The sequence below is a fragment of the Gouania willdenowi genome, chromosome 5, assembly GCF_900634775.1.
Source record: "Gouania willdenowi chromosome 5, fGouWil2.1, whole genome shotgun sequence".
In the NCBI taxonomy this organism is placed as follows: Eukaryota; Metazoa; Chordata; class Actinopteri; order Blenniiformes; family Gobiesocidae; genus Gouania; species Gouania willdenowi.
Window position 1 is genome coordinate 20,831,289 of NC_041048.1, and position 22,337 is coordinate 20,853,625.

The 22,337-nt window shown below is 37.5% G+C and overlaps 2 protein-coding genes across 3 annotated transcripts; one reads left to right on the forward strand and one right to left on the reverse strand.

Moving 5' to 3' along the window:
- The first annotated feature begins 399 nt into the window (after positions 1 to 399).
- stat2 (signal transducer and activator of transcription 2) lies at positions 400 to 19,193 on the forward strand. Of its 2 annotated transcripts, XM_028447041.1 has the most exons (24): positions 400 to 623; positions 1,556 to 1,687; positions 2,782 to 2,926; positions 3,109 to 3,207; positions 4,563 to 4,655; positions 4,738 to 4,816; positions 4,940 to 5,019; positions 5,126 to 5,277; positions 6,037 to 6,195; positions 6,295 to 6,384; positions 7,660 to 7,719; positions 7,824 to 7,844; positions 7,928 to 8,021; positions 9,626 to 9,673; positions 9,751 to 9,834; positions 9,961 to 10,059; positions 10,151 to 10,286; positions 11,354 to 11,412; positions 11,536 to 11,621; positions 14,255 to 14,391; positions 15,110 to 15,298; positions 16,353 to 16,407; positions 16,551 to 16,630; positions 18,330 to 19,193. In XM_028447041.1, the coding sequence occupies exons 2-24, from the start codon at positions 1,557 to 1,559 to the stop codon at positions 18,554 to 18,556; spliced, it is 2,403 nt and encodes an 800-aa protein (XP_028302842.1). In that variant the 5' UTR covers positions 400 to 623; position 1,556; the 3' UTR covers positions 18,557 to 19,193. The 2 variants fall into 2 exon arrangements, with proteins under 2 accessions (XP_028302842.1, XP_028302843.1); XM_028447042.1 differs by lacking the exon at positions 16,551 to 16,630 and having other exon boundaries at positions 401 to 623; positions 18,330 to 18,532.
- Positions 19,194 to 19,523: 330 nt separating this feature from the next.
- Positions 19,524 to 20,678, reverse strand: gpr84 (G protein-coupled receptor 84). The gene has a single exon (XM_028447043.1). It carries the CDS (start codon positions 20,676 to 20,678, stop codon positions 19,524 to 19,526), a length of 1,155 nt encoding a protein of 384 aa, XP_028302844.1.
- Positions 20,679 to 22,337: the final 1,659 nt, after the last annotated feature.

Consider the following 22,337-nt stretch of genomic DNA (forward strand, 5'->3'; position numbering starts at 1 on the left):
CAGTTAAAATGTAATACTCAAGATTTGTATGTTCTTATTGAGAATTTCAGCACTTATTATTATTATTATTATTATTATTATTATTATTATTATTATTATTATTATTATTATCGTTGTTATAGAGCTCTTCGGTTTTAATCGCTTTCTCTTCGTCACTTCTCGGAAATATTCACGAAGGTAAGACTGGTTTAAAAGGCCTTAGGTTTCATTTCTGCTCGCGAACCCGCCCATCTTTGATTGGCGTACATTTACGCCAATAGTACACGGAAGTGTTTGTCCGTTTAGCCAATCAGCAGCGAGCTTCGAACCTTTGCGGAAACTGTGCTCCGTGTTCAGACATTCAGGTTCCTAAACTTCATTGATAGCTGTTCGAGTAGAGCCAAAATGGCGTCCGTCTTTCGCTGCAGTGGCTTCTGGAAAGGGAACAGACGACGGCCAACGAGAATCACGTGAACATGAGCTTAGTAACTATACACACAGTACACGCCTCATTTCACCGATAGACTTAGTTTAAGCACCGCGACTCACGACTCCTTAAGCTGACAACTGGACATATATACAGCTGTAATAACCATTTATTTGGTTCTCTTGAATTTTATGTAGAGCTGTCCTGGCAGAGTAAGGTAAGTGCATATGATTTTATCGCTGTATTCTGTGCTGTGGGCATACTGAGCTTCCTGTGGGATTAAAATAGACACAATACTATTAGAAGTAGTACACGCTTCTGCAAAAACAACATGAACTGTTCTTAACCTGACAGGTTACGACATTATGCGCAATTGTTTTGAATCGTTGAAGTTCTGGAATTTGCTTCGTACACAATAATTTCAAACACTAGATTTGAGCTGTTTAAATTACATCTGTACATCAGGGACATCTTAGCGAACCACGTTTTTTTTTTTTTGTTTATTTTACTGTCTGCTATTCTATTGTGTTTCTGGGGATCAATAAAGGTGTATTGTATTCTATTCTATACGAAAATGAATCCATGTTTAATTAATCAACACAGTACATGCTGGGTGTTTTATGTGTCGCAGCATTTTACTGTTGATCTGATAAAGCTCCATAAAGTAAAGTAGCCATATACATGCTGCTACTTCAGAAAAATAATGTAGGAGTTGCTTTAACTCAGGAGTGTAAAAGAGCAATCGAACATGTCAATGCATATTTTAACTATTAATATATTTTTATTTATTTGTTTTACTTAGTCATTGTTTTCCAATAGCAGCTTTAAAGATGAACTAAACTGCGAAACCCTTTTTTTTCTGCTGAACACAAATTCATTGTTCACTGTTGATTAATCCTTGTCGAATTATTGACATTTCAGGCAAAGTGTTTCAATTTAGTGTATTTTGTTTGTAAAAAATAATGAAAAAAATAAATAGAAAATAAGAGTGACTGCGTTCTATGTGTTGAAAACCAGCCAATACAATGGAATTCTGCTATTGGCTGAGTATGGGGTTTTGTGATGTTTTAATGGCTTCAGTGTGTGAACTTAAACTTAGAGATGAATGTTTTTTTTTTTGTTTGTTTGTTTGGTACTGATTGGTTTCAGGATGAACCAGTGGGACAGACTAAACAATCTGGACGATGACTACAAACAGAAGTTACAGATCCTCTACGATACGGATGGTTTGCCAATGGAAGTTCGACACTACTTGTCATCGTGGATAGAGACACAGGAATGGTACGGCAGTGCCAATATTGATACAACCAAAACTGTAAATGAGGCTTTACACGATCAGGATTTTTGGGCCGCTCACCGACCAGTGAGTTTAAAAAAAAAAAACGATCACCGATCATATGAGTTCAGGTTGTTTTTGTTTTTTTTGGTATCGATCGAATTCCTTTGTTATTACCTGATACAGATTCACGGAAAATCAAACGGTTCCATGTTTTGGGACCTAAACACAGCCTTGTGGCTGTGAGGGAGTGGAAGAGTTGAAACATTTCCATGCAGGACCTGAACATAACATTTGTTGTCTGTGTTTGTGTGTGTGGGTGCGTGGCCCTTTAACTGCGAATGAATGCCCTAGTTGCCTGACCATGTGCGGAGTGAGAGAGAGTGTTTGACCAGAGCAGATCGATTAGAAGCTGTTGAATTAAACCGGAGTCCCATGTCATACTCAATGACTGCTGTGAAGCAACTACAGAGAGTTGGAGATGAAGCTGCAGGCCACACTGGAACTACGTGAAACCTCCATTAGCATTAGGAGCTGTTGCTTATAGTCCGTATTCACAGGTGCACAGTGGAGGTGGGATGCACACACACACACACACACGATTCTGTTTCCACCACCACCCTGAAACGGACAGAAGTGTCCGCTATGAAAGCGAAAGTAAACGGTAGGCATTGCTCTGCTCTAGGACTCTCACTTTTAACATGCTCGGGCCAAATGAACAAAACAATCGTGCACACACACACACATAAAGGCACACAGACACCAACTGAGAGACATTTTTACCGTTAGCTCATAGGTTTTCACCTTTGCGCACAAATGTGAGTGAAATAAAGTCGTGTCACGTAAAACAAACAACTCTGCAATGTAAATGAGATGACAAAACAATGCAATGGGAGCATTTACAGAAAGGTTCATCACGACAATGACGTCATTGATTGGATTAGCAAATTAAGACATTACAGCCAATCACATGAATTACATAAAATGCAAAATATCGGCCGATCCGATATAGCCGATCAGGTCGGTGTAAAGCCTATTATAAATGATCATATGTAATTGACTTCTTCACTCTGGTCTTGTTTTTTTTTGTGTCCAACAGGGATCGAGCAGCCCGAGACCATGCCTTAGCCATGGCTCTATTCCAAGTTCTACTTCAAAATCTGGATGCACAACACGGTCGCTTTGTCCTGGAGGAGTCCTTCCTGTTGCAGCACAAGATAAGACGCCATAAACAGAACTTTCAGGTTTGCAAAATAGAGTAACTTCCACTGTATAGTTGAGAAAGCCAATGTGCTTCTCTCTATTTCTATTAAAAATAACAAGTATGAATTATTATTCAGTGTAGTTGTAAAGCACTGTAATTAGTATCTGATATTGCTATTTAGGCTAAGGTAAAACTAACACGCTATTGTGATCTCAACCCTAGGAGTGGTATATGAATGACCCGTGTGCTTTGGCACAGAAAGTCCTCTGGTTTTTGCAAAAGGAGCAGGAAATTTTGGATGAAGCTGGGATTGCTGAGAAGGTCAGGCTAGTATTCTGTTTACTAAACCGTCTTGTGGTAAACAATAACATGTATTATGAAAATGCCCTGATGAAAACCTATTTGATTTAAAAAAAAAAAAAAAAAAAAATAAGTAAACAAATTCTTGGCATTTAATGTCAGTTTCCACTACATCTTAAAAATATGGAACGTGTCTGAGCCGTTTGTGTGTTCACATACAACCGACCGTTCTGGGCTCTTTCGGTGCAGTATACTTATCCCCCCGATTAAAAATGTGAGCTTTGTTCCCATCGAGCTCTGAAGTCCCTGAGTGACTGTGTACCCTTTAAGATGTAAGAAACAGCAAGCAGAGAAACGTGTTATTAAAGCATCAAGTGATTAAAGAAACTTGACTTAACATTACAATGAATTAATGCAGGGGTTCTCAACTGGTCTCACCCTGGGATCCACATTTTGCCGCACGGTCATTAAATCGCGACCCACTTTTTTAAAAAAAAATTCAACTAACCAGATTTAGTTTTTCAAAAATAGCTGTTGAAAACACACGTATATAATCTTTTTAAAAATATAAATCTATATATTTCCCTGTGCAACATGCATTTCACAGCATGTCTGTCAAAAGAAAAGTTTCTTTCAAAATAAAAGACAATTTGAGAGACATGACCAGCTGTCCGCAACCCATTCAGTACAGGTCCGCGACCCACTTTTGGATCCTGACCCACCAGTTGAGAATTACTGAATTAATGTATAAATCTAGGGTCTCCGATTTTGAAATTCCATTTCAGGGTATACCCGTTTTTGTTTTATCGGCTTTTGCTACTTTGATGTTAATTACAGACACACTAAACGTCCCCAATCATGCAAAAAAAGAAAATGTTTGATACGGAATAAATAAATTATGTCAGTAAATAATTGTATTATTTGATGCTTTAGAAGTCAAAAAAATATTTGACTTCTGGGTCTATGTCTTCTACACACTTGCTACACATTTAATCAACTGTTTAACCGGGAAAAAATCATTGTGAAAAAAGCATGACATTCTCCTAAAACATGTACGTGAGTGTATATTCTGTGTCATGTAGTTATTTCCATTTTTAGGGAGTAATTTCTGTGACTTCTGTCCATTTTACATGATCAGGTAAAAATTGCAGGCCCTATGAATAGGCGTTTCAGAGTCAGTTTTGAACCTGGAAAATACATGTGCAAAGCTATTCCACGGGTGCCCAACAAATAATGAAATTCTGACAAAAGCTTTTCTAAACTTGTGATTTGTCTTTATTTTGTAGATACATTTTTGGATATTTTCTTTTATGACCCCAAAATGCCCAATTTTACAACAGAAATGCTTGTTCCTCCTGCTGATTTCTTTGTTTCAGGTCCAGAATTTACAAGTAGAGCCTACAGCTATGGAGACGTGTACTCAGCTGGAACTGGACCGTAAAATCTCAGTCCTTCAGACGGACGTGCAGGTGCAGACCAGGGTGTTTGTTGTGCAGCACTGAATGGTTGAAAGACCTCTGGTAAAGTTTTCTCTTCTGTTTATGCTAACAGTGTATGGCGCATACAATCATATGTTTGGAGGAGCAACAGGATGAGTTTGATTTCAAATATCAAACCTACAACATGGAATGTGAGCCAGTCATAATATTTTGCACGTCTAACAAAGCTTTCTGAAAATGACTCATGCAATGAGTCTCCTTTTGTTTTCTTCTGCTATTGGTGGAAACTTTTGTTCTTCTGTGGAAACTTGCAGCGTTCACAGATGAGGCATCAAAACTGAGGCGAGACACAGTGCTTCAGGGACTCCTCAACAGGCTGAATAAGTGCAGACATGTAAGTGGAGATTGTTCATTTCTAAAGAACACACATTGGCATTAGATTTTCCCTCTTTTGAACCTAAAACACATTTTTTTCACTGTCTGATTAACTCATCCTTCAGAGCACACTGTCAGACATAAAAAAGTTGCTCGATCGCACCGAGGAACTGGTGGAGCTGCTGGTGAAGACGGAGCTGGTGGATTGGCAAAGGAGGCAGCAGAAATCCTGCATTGGCTCCCCTGACGATGTTTGCCTGGATTTACTGGAAAAGTGGTTTGTACTCTGAAATCTGCTTTTGGTCTTTTCTCTACTTTATGATCAATCTGCGAATGTGAAAATGTGATGCAACATATCATGGTGAAAATGGTGACATGGGGATGTTAAGGGGCAATGTTTGGAGCAGATATGGGCAACTGTAGCCCTCTAATTTTGTGCAACCCACAAAATAAATACTACAAAAAGAAGTTGGAAGATATGTGAAACCCAACAAAACAAACAAATTAACTAAAAAAACACACACAGTGACTGAAAAATGCACGTAATGTAAACAACAGTGCACAAAAGTTCCCAAAAATACACAAAATGACAGAAAAATAAATAAAACTACAATAAAATTAAGCCAAAACTACACAACTACACAATTGAATTTGAAAATACACAGAACAGCCATATTACACAAAGAAAACCACCCCAAACACACAAAATGACAACAAAAACACATCAAATAGGTCCAAAAACTAATAAAATATCAACAAAAACACATGTTCATTGTTCTATCCTGTATCACAGCTCGGATTGGTCATTATTTTAAATTCTGACATGAATGTGACTGCGATAAAAGTTTTCCACCTTTGGTTTAGAGCTTTAATACCCACCACCTACTGTTAGATATGCCAGTTGGCCTGTTATCCCTTTAAAATAAAAACACTTTATTCTCCAAACCCCACTGAAAAGGGCTGTTTGACCCAACCCATGTGTTAGCAAACACTGTTTTTTGTATAATTGTTTTTGCTCTCTCTCCTTGTGTCATAGGTTTACTAGTGTAGCAGGGAGTCTGTTTCACTTACGGGACTTTCTCACGAAGCTGGACGAGCTTTCTGGAAAAGTGTCTTATGAGGAGGACCCTGTGAAAGCCAGGAAACCTCAACTGTTCAGCAGAACCGAGAGACTCCTCAAATACTTACTCCAGAGGTCTTTTCTTAAGGACACTTGCCATGTTGCCCCATGGTGTTCATGTCAGATTTTCATACTCTTTTTTTTTTTTTTTTTTTTTTTAATTGTTGTTTTAAGTTCCTTTGTAGTTGAAACGCAGCCGTCCATGCCTCAAGCAAAAGGACCATTGGTTATTCGGACAAATATCCAATTCTACGTCAAGACCAGGTCAGGGTCACATTTTTTAAAATTTTGTTTTTTTTATTGTCCATCAGTGTTTAAAAAGTAAGTCATGGTTGTTTGTTTTTGATCAGTTTTAGGGGTATTTGCTACGTTATTGCTGTATATTGCATTGTATTCTTTCTTTCTTTCTTTCTTTCTTTCATTCTTTCTTTCTTTCTTTCTTTCATTCTTTCTTTCTTTCTTTCTTTCTTAAGACAACAAAACCCATCAAAACAGAAAAACTGAAGGCAAATAATATCAGACATATTTTTAAAATGACCTCTAGGAAAGTTGGAGGAATTGAGGAGGAAGTAAATACCATATCCAGGGATCACAGTTCAGTTTATTGATTTGATAAATATTACATATGCCAAGTTTGAGAAACGAGGATAATGAATGACTTCTTGGAGCTGTGGTGCTAATAATTCTCACTGCTCTTTTATGCAAACTAAAAATTGGTTCCAGTTTAGTTTGGTGAGTACTGGCCCAGATGATATTGGAGTAATACATCATCAGCATCAGAATCAACTTTATTGGCCATGTAATGTATGTTATACGCCCGAGGAATTTGACTTGGTGAACTGTGCTCTCTCTAACACTGTAAACATTAAACAATAACAAACAACTAGAAAAATAATAAACAGTAGTTAAAGACTACCGTATTTTTCGGACTATAAGGCGCACCGGATTATGAGGCGCACCAGTTTGTTATTATTATTATTATTATTAAGACGCATTAAGCGAAATAAAATAGTCAGATAAGTCAAACTTTATTCAACTCATTAAAAAATATTTCTCAACATTGTTCAGCTTTAACACATAAAATACAGAACAATACACTCGCTTTTTCAGTTCAGTATGTTGAAGCACAGTAGTTAATTTCATATATAAGGCGCACCTGATTATAAGGCGCACTGTCGATTTTTGAGAAAATTAAAGGATTTTAAGTGCGCCTTATAGTCCGAAAAATACGGTAATATGTGCAAAACTAAATAGGATAATATAACAAAATAATAATAATAATAGGATAATAGTGCAGTAGTGCAGGTTAACATTTAAATTAAATAGTATACATATAGTATACATTTAGTTCCATCCAGGGTTATTACAAAGCAACAGGTCTGACACTCTTTGACTGGAAATCATTACATAATAAAGATTTAGTGTGACTTTAGTATTCATTAAATAGCGAGTTTTACCAATTTTTCCAATATTTATGGCAATCTTTAATGTAAGGAGTGAGATATGAGGCTTTCCTTTAAAATGTCTCCTCCTTTTCAGACTTCTCATTAAGTTTCCTGAAATGAATAATCCAATGGAAGTGCACGTCTCTATGGACCGGTAAAGTATTTCCTGTTCACAAAATATGTTCTTATTTCAAGCAAATAGAAAAAAACACAAAAAATCTATAAATGATCTTCTTTTCCTCCCTTTCTTTCACACAGCGAGACTCCTCAGATCAAAGGGTACGTATCTTTGGAGCTTTTCATTTGAACCTTTGTTGCTTTGCTGGATGTTTTTGTTCACTGAACAAAGTTTATTTGAACAGTTATCGGCGGTTTAATATCCTTGGCATTGCTACAAAGACCTTGACCATGGTTGAGGGCCAAAACGGAGCCATGGTGGCAGACTTCAGACATCTTGTGAGCTCCCTTTATTTCCTGTGTTTGTTTGAAAGATCATTTTAAACATTTCCTTTGTTGGCCCCTTGAAGCTGCCAATTGCTTGCTGTTGACACTTCCTCTCTGCTTATATATGGTACGAAGGGTGAAATATAGCTGACGCGTACACAATTGTTAAGAAATACAAAATGTGTTTATAGCAAAGGGAGTAATAAACATTGGGAATAAGAAAAGTTTCTTGCTGAATCACCAGTTTAACCATTCTACCAAGTGCTCACACAAAACAAGGATACAACCTTAGGACCCCCTTTTCTCACGAGAGAACCAAAAATCAATGAAAAATACTGGTTGGAAATGACTTGTTTATTATTAAAATGCAAAGAAAGCAAGATTTAAACACCCTCATCAAGTAAAATGCTCTAAACTAGTGATTCTCAGTGTCTTGATCCCAGGTCTGCCTTTAGAGGAGAAAAAGACATTTCTAGCTTTTATAAAAGTGACTGACCACATGTAATTGATGATCAGATTAGCTGATGTATTAAAAAAAATGACTAGAAATCACAATCGTCCCACAAACACAAGAAAAATCTTGGATGGTCTAAAAATAGTACCTGATCATCGACTCTCAGGTCCTGATTTTCAAAAATCGCAAATAGATTACACAAGACCTGAAACAAATCGTAGATTACACTAATAGAGAGAATGAGTTGGTATAAATTATGTACGTCAATGCTTTGCTTAATTAGTGTTTCTGGAGCCACTGGGTCTGATATTTGCTCTTTAAGAGCACTACGTACTCAGCTTTTGAACTGGCAGCGCCGTGCGGTGTGTTCACTGTGATGCTGTGTTAGAATTTCATAGCAGCACTTGTTCTATGAAGCAGCACCTCAACAGGAAGAACCCATAGAAGCTGTGGACTCATCATAGAGTACCTACTGATCAGGTTTATTTTCCAAAACACATTTACACTATATCAAATCAGAGCTATACGTGTACCAGTCATTATGTGTCAAAAACAACAATGCACTTACTGTAAATTCGTGGATTTTATTGCATATAAAATGAAGTACCATGAGTGAATGGACGTGCACTGCTGTATTGGCTGCATCGTCACATTTAAATGGTAAAAATAGCGGCCTATATGCCAGAAATTATTATTAACATTATTTCTAATTGATTCTTTTCAAAAATAAAAACTCAACGCAAAGGCTGTGTTCTCTTTGTGGCCTTTGGGTCTGCCTATGTTTCCTCCTCCAATAAAAACTGCGTCTTCTGTGAGTAAAGCTGACAGTCAAGACCTGTTTGTCAAACGTGCTAAATATATACACACAAACAACCACCGCCGTTTAGTGTGTGCTAATTTGAGCTTTCCGCATCTCCTCCTCCCAATAGTTTGCGTGTTATGGCAAAGATGCCCAGATCACATATTCATGGGAGGCTAACACAATAAAATAAATAAATAAATAATGTAAAATGTTTTTACACATGCTATCAAGTTATCCTTTAGGAAATCAGGCCCAAACAGTTTATATAAAATGCTACCTGCTTATCTAAGTGTAGAATAGAAAGGAGGCAGTGTTTTTTTTATTCTTTGAGTAATTCTGTGTATCGTCATTGGTTTGTAGAACCTGAAGGAGCAGAAATGTGGAGGTCCCGGTCGAGGAGTCAATGATGTGAGTTAACTTTTCTGTGTGTAGCTCAGTTGGATCTTTATCCATGTTATATGTTGAGCATGTGTTATTCTGCACAGATTTGTCTGAGTGTCACTGAGGAGTTGCACATCTTGTACTTTCACACCACATTTGAGATGAAAGGCCTGTCAGTTCATCTGAAGGTTGACTCTTTTTTTTTTATTCTCTTCATGTTTCTTTGACAGAGTTTTATGAAAAAATAATGTATTATTTTTACATGAATATAGATCTTTAAATCTGTTTGAAACATGAACTTGTCCTTGGCACAGGCATCGTCTCTCCCAGTTGTCATCATCTCCAACTCCAGCCAGCAGCAGAGTGCCTGGGCGTCAATCCTCTGGTTCAACATGCTCAGCCAGAACCCCAAGGTGAAAGTTAGCCACACACAGCATTGCATCTGCTGTGAAATAATCAGGATTTATGACAGCTGTTTCTGACTGTGTGTCGTTACATCTTTAGGATATCAAGTTCTTTACGAACACGCCTGCTGCACCTTGGCCACAGTTTGGAGAAATGCTGAGCTGGCAGTTTCTGTCAGCTACTAAGCGAGGTCTGCTTGATACTCAGCTGGAAATGATCGCATGCAAGCTCTTTGGTAAATGTCTCCGCCTTGTTTTACATAGTTTACCTCAATGTTTGTTTTTCTTTTTTTTTAAACGCGATATCAGATTATTTTGGGCATTTTTTTAATTCTCATTTCTTGTATTGATCTTATTTTGAAATGAGTAACAATAAGTATAAGGTGTTTCTTAATAATAATAATAATAATAATGATAATTCTACATTTTATTAAAAAGCGCTTTTCATGAAGCTCAAAGTGACTTTACATGTTAAAATAACAATAGCAAAAACAGAGATTAAAACAAAGAAATATGAATCATAAACAAGAAAGAACATCAGTTTAAAAAAAAAAGAAAAAAAAGAAGCAGGAAACGGGTAGGAATGAGTGGATGGTTAAATGTTCAAAGCTGAGTGAAACAGGTGAGTTTACAGAAGGGATTTGAAAGATGGGAGGTCGATGCAGTTGCGAATATGACTTGGGAGAGGGTGGGGGCAGCGACAGAGAAAGCTCTGTCCCCCCAGGTTTTGTCGCTGAACATTATGTATCATTTAAGCCTCACATTAAAGGGTACCTGTAATGGACTTTCATTGTAAGCTCCATCAAAAAATCTGCAACATTCTTCATAAGTCTTATGTGAAGCAGCCACAAGTAGAAAATACAGTACATAGTTATGAAGAAGCCACAGTCAGCCACAGTCAGCTAGTTAATCGACTATAGACCGATATATTGGTTATTATCGGCAGGGATATCGGCTTTTTGAACCCCCCATTATTGACATCGACTCTAAACTTTTCATTATAGTCGGGCTCTACTCAAGTCTAGACATGATAAAAGTAGCTTTTAAATCAAGGAAAGAAGGTGGAGCTACTGCAAAATGCTGCTCCTGAAATAACAGGAGCAGCTGAACTACGCCACTGAAGATAGTTCCTCTGGTTACATTTCAAATACAAGAAATTATGCTTTCCTTAAATGAATGCACACCTATTCTGTTTATTGAAATCACATAAAACATAACCATGTTTATAAACATTATTAGTACAAAGTATTCTTTTAATGATGTAAAACACTGTCAGTGAGTGAGAGTTTTTTCCTCCTGTCAGGGACGAATCAGCAGAATAACTACGATGCCTTCACTGTACCATGGTCAAAATTTTGCAAGGTAAGAACACATAATAAAAAATGATGATATTATTAATGATAATAAAAATAATGATTATCATTTGTAGTTTTATTCCTATACTAAATATATAAATATATGAAATGTTTTCTGCTTGTGTTCAAGGACATGAGCCCTGACACGTTCTGGGTGTGGTTTGATGGCATATTGATGATGGTGAAAACCTTTCTGGTGGACCTTTGGAGGGACGGGTACGTATTTTGTAATCAAACAACACAGACTTTTGCTCTTTATCTGTTTGTTGAATTAGGATTTGGGATGCACCGAATTGAAAATTCATGGTCGAAAATGAGAAAACCAAGGCCGAAAACACCAAAATAAATTACTATGCAAATTATTTGTCTAATTACATTTAATTATTTATTTTATTTATTTATTCAGTTTATTTCCGACATGGTTGCATTCACAGTTTTCTTTTTCTCTCTTTTTTTTTCTTTTTTTTTGTACATGCCGAAAAAGGAGATGAGAGAAGCAGGTTTCTTATCCGAGTCCCCTTTTTTGCTTGCATGTGTACTAACCTCACTAAAATTAAAACATTGCTATTGTATAATTTGTTTAGCACTGCCATTCCAGCAATGTACAATATAAAATAAAAAGATTAAATGTTTAACTTGTCATACATTATATAATATTCTACTGGCCTGTAACTGTAGTCGGAATTTCAGTGCATCACTAATTACGATTATTGCAACACAAATGAATAACCCCCAAATAAATTTGAATTGTTACTCGTTCATAATGTTAGCCATGGCATATTTACATTATACAGTTCTCCACTATTAGAGCATGCACACATGGAAGCAGCAAACAGGGTCCATGCAGGTGCTCTGCTGGTGATTGTTTGCATCTGTTCCAAAGTCAGAACCACCTGTATAAATTCTGGCAAATGTTGCGTTGGTAAAGGGTTCTCTGTGTAACATCTTACACTGCAACAGTCCATGTCGTGCACGCATTGAAGAAGCATGTACCAGGACACATCATGGCAAAACCAGTAACAAGTTAGCATGACAGAAATGGAGAAAAAGCACATAAACGTTATTTACTAAGAAAATAGATTAGATTAGATTAGATTAGATTTGCTTCATTGTCATTGTACAACAAAATGTAAGGTTCAGTCCATTCAGTGCAAAAAGACAAAAAAATATATAAGAAATATGAAATATATAAAAACTTTGTGATAATAAAAAAATAGTGATTCTTTTTAATATGTATATATATACACACTTTTTTTTTTCTCGAAATTTGCTTGTTAAAGTTACAAAGAAACTACTCCATGGATCAAATAATATTATCGTAGGTTATTGAAACGGTAAACTTTGTGTTTGAATTTGGCTTGAAACAACAGCGGAGCTACTTCCAAATGACAGGGTGGGGAAATCCACAGCTGATTAACATAGTGACTTTCTTTGGCTATTCAGTTCAGTTAAACTTTATTCATGTAGCGCCAATTACAACAATAGTCATCTCATAGAAAAAACAAGCTGCAAGTTTGCACTCTTTTATTATTGTTTGGGACAATAAAACGCATGTCAAAGTGGAACACATGGCTACGTAACAGCAGTAGTAAATCAAATTGTAATCGTAAATGGATTTATATAGCGCTTTATCACCACACTGAAGCAGTCCCAAAGCGCTTTACATATCAGCTCATTCACTCAATCACTCTCACATTCACACACCAATGGGACAGGACTGCCATGCAATGCGCTAGTTGACCACTGGGAGCAACTTAGGGTTCAGTGTCTTGCCCAAGGATACTTTGACACATAGTCAGGTACTGGGATCGAACCCCCAACCTCTCGATCAGAAAACGACCCTCTACCACCTGAGCAAGTAATGTTGACTTCCCTGCCTTTGACTGTAGTCTAAAGGCGTAGGGTAGAATCCCGTTTCCTCCTGGGCTGAAGCTGCACACTTAGGGTCAGTTCGCTACATTGTAGAAGTGGTGAAAGCACTGGGACACTGTTTGTGGGATTAGTTCCTTTATTTCCTCTCATTTTCACACAGCAAACTTGCAGTGTTTGATCCTCACTCAACTTGCAACTCCGTTCACTTCCTCTCCTCACATTGGGGCAGAGCAGTGTGAGTACATTATCATACAGGCTGACTATGATTTGATACTGAGAACCACTAAATTATGAGCTCATAAAGGCTGAGATAATGATCTGAAAAGGCTAAAATTTAAATAAAGAACTTATGCATTTTAAAATGAAAATCTATTTGTTTTACTCACCAGAGATTGTAGATTTAAACATATTTCTGTATTTTAAATGAAGTAAAATGTAGTTCATATGTATTGTCAGTATTTTTCATGCACAAGAAAGTGTTAGAAAATGGGACAGTATATTTAATGTCCTAAAATCACACAAATACAAGTTTCTCTGCTTTATGAGTTCACTAAATAGTTGAGGATTCCCAAACACAGCTATTAACAAACAAAGCCCTCACACTCACTCCTCAGAGGTGACAAACCCTGGGAAACTAGAGGGTTTGACTAGAAACTATTAGATTCTCTCGAATCTATTTTGGAGAGAGAAATCTTTCAATATGTTTTGTTTTCCGTGCGCATGACATCATTGGAAATCTTAAAAACCACACTTTTAGAATCTATAATAACTTCAAACGCCCCCAGGGGGACTTGTTGATGGTTTTCTCACATTTGTTTCCATATGTAAAATATTTAAAATCAATGCCGATGTTCTGACTCCATGCGTTTTTATTTAAATTAATACAGGTTGTGATCAATGTTAAACTACAATGAGTTTGACATACTTTCACTAATGTACCTAATTGAATTTACATGGTTTGTCTGTGTTTTTTTTAGGCTAATCATGGGGTTTGTTAGCAAATTTAAAGAAAAGTCACTTCTGATGACCAAACAGAGGGGAACATTCTTATTACGCTTTAGTGAAAGTGTAATCGGGGGAATCACTTTCTCCTGGGTGGAAAATACAAAGTCTGGTAAGATGTTTATGTTTGGTTTCACTTCATTAAAGGATACCTGTAGTGGAAATGTATTTAAATTAAAAAAAAATGTTTCATGTATTATCAATAAACAAAATATGTACACATTATTTTAAAAAAAAAAAAAAACACTTTTTTTAACAGTTTTACTTCTATAAAACAATCCATGGGGAGCAGCCTTGTTTGTTTGGATGTGACGTCAAGTTGTTGAATCCGGTGCAGTGCTGACATTGGGTCCCACCTGATTTATTTGGTTTTTCTCTTTATTTAGGTATTTGTGGTGCTTTTTGTCTCGTTTTCTTTAAAATTGTTTTATTTATTATTACAACACAGGGAGGTGTGTAGGAACGACTTCTGACGTGTATAAAGCAGTCATTGTGAGCTCTTGCTGTGTATTGAGAGGGACATTAAAGCTATTTGGAAGAGAAAAATCCATCTGCAATGCTAATGCCACGTTGTGACGTCACTCCAAGTGTCTGAGCATAATGACGGCCAGAATGTCTCATGCAAGTTTTTTTTTTTTTCACTTCTGGCTGCTCTAAAAGGACTTTTACAGGAAATAACTTGACTAATTATCCTATATTATAATGTATATGATCTTTTGACATAACTTGCGATTAAAATTCACTACAGGTACCCTTTAAATAAAAACGAATAAAAATTGCCTTTTAAAATAAATGTATTTTAACTATTTGTTTTCTGTTTTTTTTTTTAGGCACGCCTGAAGTAAAGACCGTCGAGCCTTTCACCAAAGCTGACTTATCCCAGATCCCATTCCAAGAAATCATTCGAAACTTTCAGATTTTATTGGATGACGAGTTTCCTGAAAATCCTCTCCTCTACCTGTATCCCAACATTCCTAAAGATGAAGCTTTTGGAAAATATTACTCTGACAAAATGGGAGGTAAAGCCACCACATACTGTATGTATAAGGCAGTGTTCATTTTGGCAGCAATTTTTCATTTAGTTTTAGTCATAGTTTTTTTTTTGACTAAAAAGCAACTTAGTTTTAATCAAAATTTAGTGATCAGCACTATTTCAGTTATATTATAGTTTTAGCCAGCTAAATGACTTTAATTGACAAATACTGTTACAGATATAGTTGACTAAAATATACAGCATAAGAGTTTATACTTTTTTTTAAATTTATTTATTTATTTATTTACTATTGATCAACCTGATATGTTTGCTATTAATGTTTGAAAATACACACAGACAGATTTGATATAAATCAATTCTCAAAACCTCATGATCACATGAATTCTGATTGGATTTCATCCCATGTGATTAAATTATTGTGTCATTTTTATTAGTTTACAAAAATATCAATTGATTTTGTTCGTGCATTATTTTTTTTATTATTATTAGCAATAGTCTCGTTATTGTCACTCAACCAAATCAACACAAGGCACCTGTCACATGGAGCTGGGCGATATGTCAATATTTTTATCTTATGCAAAGAAGGAAAAATACAATATCACATTTATGGATTTAACTTCTTTCTAAGCTTATACTCTGCTAAAATAATAGTTTTAAGAGTTCAATATTTTGTCTCTAATTGTCAGCCTTTTACACAAACTCCTCTCTACAAGCAAACTACACTCACTTACAAGTTTGCGGAGATAACATGGCGAAGGCAAGTGTGTGTCCGATGTGCAGAGAACATTAAAAACTAAAGTAATGGCAATGATACAGTCCCACTCTTAAGAGGAAACTGGCTTTTAATCATTGCTCTGTATTCGTTTTGTTTACATGCTGAAGTTTCTGTGTAATTCAAAAATGACTTTCACACAGAATCATCTTTCTGGTGAAATGTGTTTTTGTTTGTTTTTGTTTAATATCGGCCAGCCCTACTGTCGCATACATTCAGCTAAACATCAGGGTCAAAACATGCCTCACACAGCTGTCCATTTTTTTGTGAAATCATCCTTTAAATCTCACCTACACTTTTCTTTCAGATCACAGCCCCTATATCAAGTACATCAAAACCAAGCTGATGTTTATTACCAAAGAGTAAGTATCTAGTTCACTCACCATCAAACAAAATAACTAAGTTTGACTCCTTTGTGTAAAAATTCCGACTCAAAAGTTGTGTACCCACAGCCTTTTCTTGTTATGAGCACCTGGTGGTAATGACTTTGTCATTGGTCATGTAGGAACTCTTTGGAGACTTGCCCCTTGTCCTCAGACATGTCTCAGGCTGAGTCAGCGAGCGGCCTGATTAGTGAGGCTGCTGGTGAGTCATCTATTTAACTGTGGGCCACTTCAACTTCAAACCCTTCCTAACGAATCACCCTCTGTCATCATTTTCAGCCTCTTGGTGTATTTCGCAATGAGTTGAAACATTTCATTAAATTTTAGTTGATTCAATCTGCAGCTGCAATATTTTATTATTCTGAACGTCTGCATGTGTCATTATAGGTTAGCACTGCATGTAGTGCAATCATTTTGCAACAATAATGCTTGCTTTTATTCTTAAAAAATACATACATAGATTTATTATTTTGTATAATTGTGACTGTCGTCAGCTATGGGTGGGAGAAATAATCGATGCATGTCATTCTAACATAGTATTCGAGAATCGAGGCAGACATTTCCACAAATTTAGTCTAAAATTTTTGAAATGTACTCATTAAAGATCTATGCCTTCTAAGTGCAATATTATGCACCATATTCATTTAATTATCGTTTAAAAATGGGACTACTTTATTGTGTAAGTGTGTTCCATCATCTTGAAATCACATGATTGATGATGTCACATGGCCCCACTGCCTGTAAACATCCCATTGTTTTTCTATTGGAGTGAAGCATTTAGCCTGCGTTTTTTGGTCAAAATGCCAAAAACAGGAAAAGTTAAAGATGCGGGTGCAACCCACTTTTGTTTACCGAATGAGGAAAAATACACTTGTGAACCAAAAACCTGTGAACACCCAGAAACGCTGAGGTCACACGTTATTTATACTGTTTGAGGGGCATCCCAATGCTCAGACAATATAAAGAGAATTGTGAAGAGAGGGAGTGAGTGTGCGTCTACAATTGTGACAGAGCTATTTGTTGGAACCAAACATTTCTAAGTTGCGTCACAATGTAGGAGACCCCACGCTGGCAGGGCAGCATGCTGCAATATTGAATTACTAACAAATATTTTTGGGATGCTGGGCTGCTGCTGCTACTCACACACCTGCTGCAAGCTGTTTGTACATTTTTGCTCATTTGTTATATTATTCTATGTAAAAGCCCAACTTGGAAATAGAGTTGGAATATAGCAATAGCTATAAACTCATTCACTGTATTAGAAATCCAAAATACAAATCTATTTTCTATATTTAAATAAAAAGTCGTATTATATTCTACTGAGTATGACAGGTTTCACAAGATTTCAGAAGCTAATGGGGATCTTAATCAAATTAAATTAAATGTAGCGCTACAGAAAACCTGACAACAAGCAGCTGTGGTGTTAATTGTTAATAACATTAAAATGATTTATTGCCAAAAATCCTTCGTAAATATATAAGTTCTACTGTTACGTGTGATATACTTTAAAGGGTGCCTGTCGTGGAATTTATTCAAAAGATCATATATACTGTATATCGCTAAACGCAGTCATGTAACGTTCATCAAGTCGTTGTCCTTAATAAGTCCTTGTGAAGCAGCAAGCATCATCTTGCTTCTATTTACTGTTTTTGATCAGCTGACTGAATTTTCCTCCTCTGAATCACTATAACATCCTCGCCGTCTCCTTTGTCGGGAAAATTGGTCTCTTTCCTGTTGAACAGAGCATTCAGCACACATCCTCACGTTGTCCATAATAATAAGTGAAATACAGTATTTAAAATATGGAGAGAAGCTACAATTAAAAAAAAAATGAAATAAAAAAAGAAGGTGGTGATTTTTCAGAAACCCTTCATTCTTCATGTCCACATGTCTGTTTCTAGAGGCAAATGTGGATCTTCATCATCTTCTGGATCAGGAGATCTGTCAACATGATCCCATGCTGAGTGGCTCTGCCAGCCCTTTGGACCTGGAGCTATTGGTGCATTCCAATAACCTTCACCTCCACAATGGCTTTGACTTCCTGTCTGATGAACCATTGCTGCCACTGGCTACATTTCAAGGTCTGAATGCCCTATCTTTGCTGACCTGTGGACCTGATTTTCCATAGCTCTCATCATTCTGAGGACTGCACTTCAGTTTGGACTGTATATTTTGACTCTTGATTGATTCCAGCATTAATGCAGCATCCACTGCTACCATATATCACACATTTACAAGACTTCATATCATCTGTTTAGTTAACTCCAAAATTCTCTTGTCACTTTGAGGTAAATACTTTTATGTGATGGGGTCATCAAACATAGCCAACTAAAGGCAAGTGTCTGACAGGTCTCTGTTCATCTGTAAAACTTCCTATGTCCATCAGGTCATGTTTAAACTGATTCAGAAAATATTGATTGAGAAATAAGCAAAGCTTCAGTGGTTTGTAGTCGCTAAATGAAGTCGCTTTATAGCACTAACAAGCAACGTAGCACAGAAACACACAATCTCTTTACACTGCCGATGAGGTTTGTCAGGGGGTAAAACGAAATCATTGATAGGGATGAAAGAAACACCTTATTTTACTTGAAGTTTTAGAAAAAAACAAAACAAGAATGCATTCAAATGTTCTTTGCCTAACTTTGTTTACCTGTTTTAGGTCTTGTAGGCCTAGTGTTCCTTTTATTTGGCTCACATAAGGGCTGGCCTGTGAGTTGTTTCCTGTATTACTTCTGTTTCTATCCAATAAAAGCACTTAATGGTCACTGTTGGGTTTTTCTCTGCTGGCACTGACCCAAGCTCAAACACACACAGACACACGGACCTAAATTCTTTGGGCTGTTATTCATTCCTTTATCAGACGTAAGGAAGCTTGTGTGAATCAGAAGTTCTTCACTTTGTAAAACTGTGACATGTTGTGTTGAAAATGATGGGGCATCAACTAGTTGCTACATGTTAACTTGAAATGTGCACAATAATCACTTTTTACCATAGAACATTCACAGTCCATTCAATAATGAAACTATTTGTGGAATAATTGTTGTTGAGTATTCTGTTTCATGATCAGTTTGTGACGATGGTGGATTCCCTGTTGGTTATCGAGTACAGAGGGAAGTGAGGGGCGCTGCAGCCTGGCTGAGCAGCTGCCGATAGGCCTGTCGAAACTGTCGGTTCATGAGAGCGTAGAGCACGGGGTTGATGCAGCTGTTGAGCCAGGTGAGGTTTGCACAGAACATGTGCAGCACTCTTGGGGCTCGGTTGTGTTTATCGGCAATGTTGAGCAGCAGGAAGGGGACGTAGCAGAACACGAAACACAGGAAGACAGTGAAGCACATGCGCGTCACCCGCTTGAATTCATTATCGTCAGCAGCAGATGATGCAGAGTGCGAGGGAGGAGCCTCAGGCGTGACAGCAACCACCATGTCTGGGACTGAACATTGAGTAGATGTTTTATGAGTGCCTTCATCCATATTTTGGCTCATTTCAGGCTGGCTGCTGATCTCAGTGCTGCATGATTTGTTCTCTCCACCACTGTCATTGGTTCCTTGAGCTGAAGACGTTGGTTTCCTTTTGGATGAGCGTCGACTGAGCCTGTAGCGAAGAAGTGCCTTTGATGCATTTGAAACCTGTCGATAAATAAGCATGTAAAACACACCAACGCAGGTCAGACCAACAAAAAAGTAGAGAAATAGCAGGATGGTGGTGTAGGGGCGACCTCGGGTACGATGGAAGCTGCAGGTGCAGACCTGGGGCACAAGCACATAGGCAGACCAGAGGGGGGCAAAACTAAGCGCACCAAGAGCCCATGCTGAGATGAGGAGTATGATGAGACCCCAGCTTGAGAATACACGGTCAAACACAACCCTCTTGGCAACCAGGAGGTATCTGCTCACTGCAACTAGACAGAGGGTGATGATGGACACGGAGTTGGACAGAAAGAGAAGAAAGCCGAAGATGGTGCACCACAGCTGACCGCTGCGCCACCTGAGGTGTAGGTATGAATCCACAGAGATGGGTTGCAATATGGTGCAGTACAATAGATCTGCCACAGCCAGGTTCACGATAAGGACGTTAAATCGAGTCCTCAATCGCAGGTCAAATATAAATGCCAAAACAGTCATCAGGTTCCCAATCGTCCCAGTGAAGGTGACGGTGCATCCCCACAGCACAGCAAAGTATCGATAGCCCACGACAGACTCACTGTAGCAGGAGAACAGATCATCATCTGTTTGGTTTGAGTGATTCATCATCTTTGGATCCGCCCGGGCGTGGAACCCTCCGTTTAATGTGGTCACAGAAGTTTTCTGTTCATGTGAGAGAGGAAGTTAGCTGTAGGCATTTGAGGCATATACCACATCCTTTTTAACAGATACCTCTTAACAACTGCAGCTAGTGTTAATTTTAGGCCCTGACCCACAAGTTAAGAACATTTGTTGTAAAAGAAATACAATAACTGCAGCTAGGACAGATCAAAATGTAGAGAATGGACACGACACCCACGAGAATGGTCCCACTTCGGCCGACTCACTGAAAATGGGTCTGCAGGGGTGGTGTGTAGCTCAGTGGGTTGAGCGCCCGCCCCATGTACGGAGGCTGTAGTTCCTCACCTGCAGCCGGTCCAGGTTCGATTCCCGGCCTGGGACCCTTTGCTGCGTGTCATTCCCTGCTCTCTCTGATCCCTTTCCTGTCAAGCAACTGTCATATAAAGGCCACTAGAGCCAAAAAAATCCTTTAAAAAAAAAAGAAAATGGGTCTGTGACACAATTTTAGGCCCTGACCCACAAGTTAAGAACATTTGTTGTAAAAGAAATACAGTAACTGCAGCTAGTGTTAAGGGTATTCTTTGAATTTGTTATAGATTCACAGCAATAGTGTTAACATGAATTAAAATCACTGTTCATTATTACAGGTGTCATTACTAACTTTAGAAACACTAGAAAAAACATTTTCAAAGGAAATCCCAAACTGAATTTTTTGGGGTCTAACAGAAAGCATGCTTCAGGTTTGCTGGATTAAAACTGTTTTAAACTCAAATCAAAATGTAAGCTTCAAGCACTGATGTAAAAAGAACCAAATAGAACTTGAAGGAATTAATGTCAAACAATTAGTTTTAAAATACATACTGAAGGTCTTACCTTAAAGGGCTGTAGTCAGTGAATGTGTTTTCTCAGTGTCATTCAGCACTAGTTATGAGCAAAGAAAAAAAAATGTGGTGGTGATCGAATAGATGTTCCTCTTTCTGCTGATGTTACCAGAACTGTGTCCTCATTACTTCATTATAGGTTACTCAAAGTGGTTTGTAATGGGGTTTTCCCACTTCTGTAATATAAATATTCTTACCCCAAAAAGTCTTACATTTCTTAATATTGTACATGTGTTGTTGTATCACCCTTCTAGTTCCAACTCACCAACATTTGGTTTTCATTTAGATTATACTCATGTGTGCACAATGTATGAGCAAAGCATGATTATGTTAACTTGGACTTTGAATACCCTCTAATTTCCAAAATGCTTTAAAAGATCCGCCACATTTCACCCTCACAGTCACACCCTAGTTCTGACAAAGCGGTGCTAAGCTAACATTGACATGGTTCCAATGGTAGGGCAGATCAAATTTTAGAGAATATACATGACACCCACGAGAATGGTCCCACTTCGGCCGACTTCTTTTTGCTTGCGACTCACTGAAAATGGGTCTGCGAGACAATTTTAGGCCATGACCCACAAGTTAAGAACATTTGTTGTAAAAGAAATACAATATAGAAGGTAAATGAGTAGCTGTCCTCTGTAAGATATGGAAACTTTTTTTCTCTGCTTATCAAAATCTGCTGTTATTTGTTCTCTTTTCTTCACGCTGTGTTTCTGTTTGATCCTGTCACCAAACAAATTGGCTGCTGTAAAGGCTTCCC

Excerpts from the sequence above, each read along its gene's own strand:
- gpr84 (XM_028447043.1), bottom strand. The coding sequence starts at position 20,678 with ATGATGAATCACTCAAACCAAACAGATGATGATCTGTTCTCCTGCTAC.
- stat2 (XM_028447041.1), top strand. The coding sequence starts at position 1,557 with ATGAACCAGTGGGACAGACTAAACAATCTGGACGATGACTACAAACAG. Across the intron at positions 3,208-4,562 it reads AAGCTGGGATTGCTGAGAAG|GTCCAGAATTTACAAGTAGA; the intron begins GTCAGGCTAGTA and ends TCTTTGTTTCAG. Across the intron at positions 16,631-18,329 it reads CCTGATTAGTGAGGCTGCTG|AGGCAAATGTGGATCTTCAT; the intron begins GTGAGTCATCTA and ends GTCTGTTTCTAG.